This window comes from Antrostomus carolinensis, unplaced genomic scaffold, assembly GCF_000700745.2.
Source record: "Antrostomus carolinensis isolate BGI_N321 unplaced genomic scaffold, ASM70074v2 scaffold8150, whole genome shotgun sequence".
NCBI classification, from domain to species: domain Eukaryota; kingdom Metazoa; phylum Chordata; class Aves; order Caprimulgiformes; family Caprimulgidae; genus Antrostomus; species Antrostomus carolinensis.
In genome coordinates this window covers 6,495-9,054 of record NW_010286384.1, presented here as the reverse complement: position 1 = coordinate 9,054, position 2,560 = coordinate 6,495, and the positions used below count along the sequence as shown (strand labels likewise).

Genomic DNA, 2,560 nt, shown 5'->3' with positions numbered 1-2,560 from the left:
TACTGCTATGTCCTTCACAGCAACAGAAACAGGAACCTCCTGATGCTTTTGACCGCTTCTAGCCAAGGTAATGGAAGGTGGGAAGAGAGCTATAGTAACCTGAATAAAATGCAAATAACAGTATTTTGTAGGTTAATGTTAATGGGTTTCATATTCAATATATATACATTTTACCTGGTAGATATACTTCGGAAAAAAAGAATACAAGATGTGCAGTGATCTTGTAAATACAAAGAAACAACAATGGTTTTCCTTTGATATACTTGCAGGGTTGCCTAGTTAGTCTAAAATCTGCATAATACTCTACAGATAACAGAGGCTGCTGTCTGTTTTGTATACTTGAGAGTATTTCAATATCAAGTTGTCACAACTGAACTTGAAAGACAAGGCAATAAAAATTTTGGCAATGAAGTTGTGAGATACTTCATAAGGAAAAGCTTAATCTAACACACACAAATAATACAAACATAAGCACGTAGTGCTAGTTTTATTCAGTATTTTGTGTCTTCTCTGCAATAATTTTTCAAGTGACAAAGTCATTTTACAGATATGCAGGCAGTAATTTTTCTAGTGGGATTTTTCTTTTCTTTCTAGACTGAAAGGAGACGTTGAAGTGTTTCTAAATGAAGTTCTTTCCTTCTTATGCCCCATAAACTGTAAGATCTAGCAGTCTGTGTCCAGTCCTGATTAAACAGTGGTTGGACTGTGGAAGCATTTGGAAGAGAAAGTATACGAAAAACTCATAACATTGCAGGAAACAATTAATTACTTGTCTGGTGATATTTGGGTACCAAACATCCCACCATGTTCTTCAAAATCTTAGCAATAAACATCCGTGTATGAACATTGGCTCACAAAATTGAAAATGCAGAAAGCCACAGCAGAAACCACTCTGTCTAGGAAGAAGTGCTGCCTACTTGTACATATGGAAGCTGTCTGGGAGGAGATAGAGTCCCCATCCTTGGAGGGATTGAAGAGTCGTGTAGACATAGTGCTGAGGGACATGGGTTAGTCGGGTACTTGTCAGTGTGAGGTTCATGGTTGGACTTGATGATCTTGAAGGTCGTTTCCAATTGAGGCAATTCTGTGTGATTCTGTGAATGTGCAATTATATAAGTAATTGCACTTGTGGATGACTTCATCTGACAAAAAAGAGCTTGCAAATACTATTGCAAGAATACAGGTCTCAATGGTATCAATATATTCACTTCCTATTCACTTAAATGTTTTCAGCAGGTAGCTGAGGTATTCTTCCCAGTATCCATTAGACAGTTGTTCAAATGTCACTAATATGAATAATAAACCAAATTCAGCATTTGCATTTTGATGTCTCATCTTCAGTAACTCAAAAGAGACAAAAGTAGTTCCAGCACAATACATAGCTGTCCAGGCAGTGTAAATCTGTCATGGGGTTTAACAAAAGTAAATTTCTCTGCTAACAATGTAGGTTAGAGGCTGGGATAACTCAGGGAAGACAGGACACAAGAAGAGTATTCTGGAAGCTCAAGTTCTATAGAGTCTTTGTGCATATTTTTTTAAAATATCATATAATAATATATAATAAAGTAATCTCTTATATATAAGATATATATTGAATATATGAGATTATTTTTATTGTTAAAATTAAGACTAAAAGTATTGAAGCCATGTATGTTATATTTACTATTATTTTTCAGAGATGCCATACTTAATTATATTTTTGTTGGTAGTGTGTCTTTCTATTATTTCAGTATAAGTTGTTTGAAATGAAAACTGATCAAAAAGACACTATCGGGGGGGTTGCTTTTGTTTTCACTAAAAAAACATTGATAAGTCTTTGTGGAGGTGAATGTTAACTATTTCAATATAGGACTTTTATCCATACTCAGCCCACATACTGGCATAAGCTACTCCTATAAGAAAAGTTATAATGGCACAAAACTGGAATGAAAAACTGTTCTCACTGAATCTTTCCTAGTTATTTCCTTTTATTGGGAAACACCTCAAGGCTAGTACAGAAGAAAAGGTAGAGGTGTTCAGGCAAGTGAAAATGTCAGGACCTCTGTATGGCTAGACAAAGGAGCAGACAGGGGAAGAGTTAAAGGAAACTTGTGCAGTTATAGGAAACTTTTATATTACTATATAAAAGGCAAAAACTTTATATTGTGATTCAGAAAGACAAATTCTAACAAGATAAAAACAAAAATGTCATCTTCATCCCAAAATATTTAAAAAAATGTATTACTGACATATCACATGTGAACTGCCATGTTATTGGTTTATCCCCCTTTTTTTTAACTGATACTTACGTCTCTGTCTTTGTTTTTCAGATATAGAATACTAAGTTTGCTACTTGGAAAGAAAAAACATGGCTTCCAACACCACAAACCCTGCTAACCATTTGCCATACTTCTTTGGCAACATTACACGTGAAGAAGCTGAGGAGTATCTGATGCAAGGAGGAGTGAGTGATGGACTATACTTGCTCCGCCAAAGCCGGAATTACCTGGGGGGCTTTGCCTTATCCTTGGCCCATGGAAGGAAGGTTCATCATTATACAATCGAGAGGGAGCTGAGTGGC

The 2,560-nt window shown here is 35.7% G+C and overlaps 1 protein-coding gene across 1 annotated transcript in view; it reads left to right on the top strand.

The window, feature by feature from the left end:
• The first annotated feature begins 2,347 nt into the window (after window positions 1-2,347).
• The window catches only part of LOC104523576 (tyrosine-protein kinase SYK-like), a 2,040-nt gene continuing 1,827 nt past the window's right edge, over window positions 2,348-2,560 (top strand). Inside the window, 1 exon segment of the mRNA XM_010166243.1 lies at window positions 2,348-2,559. Coding sequence (XP_010164545.1) covers window positions 2,348-2,559 — 212 coding nt within the window.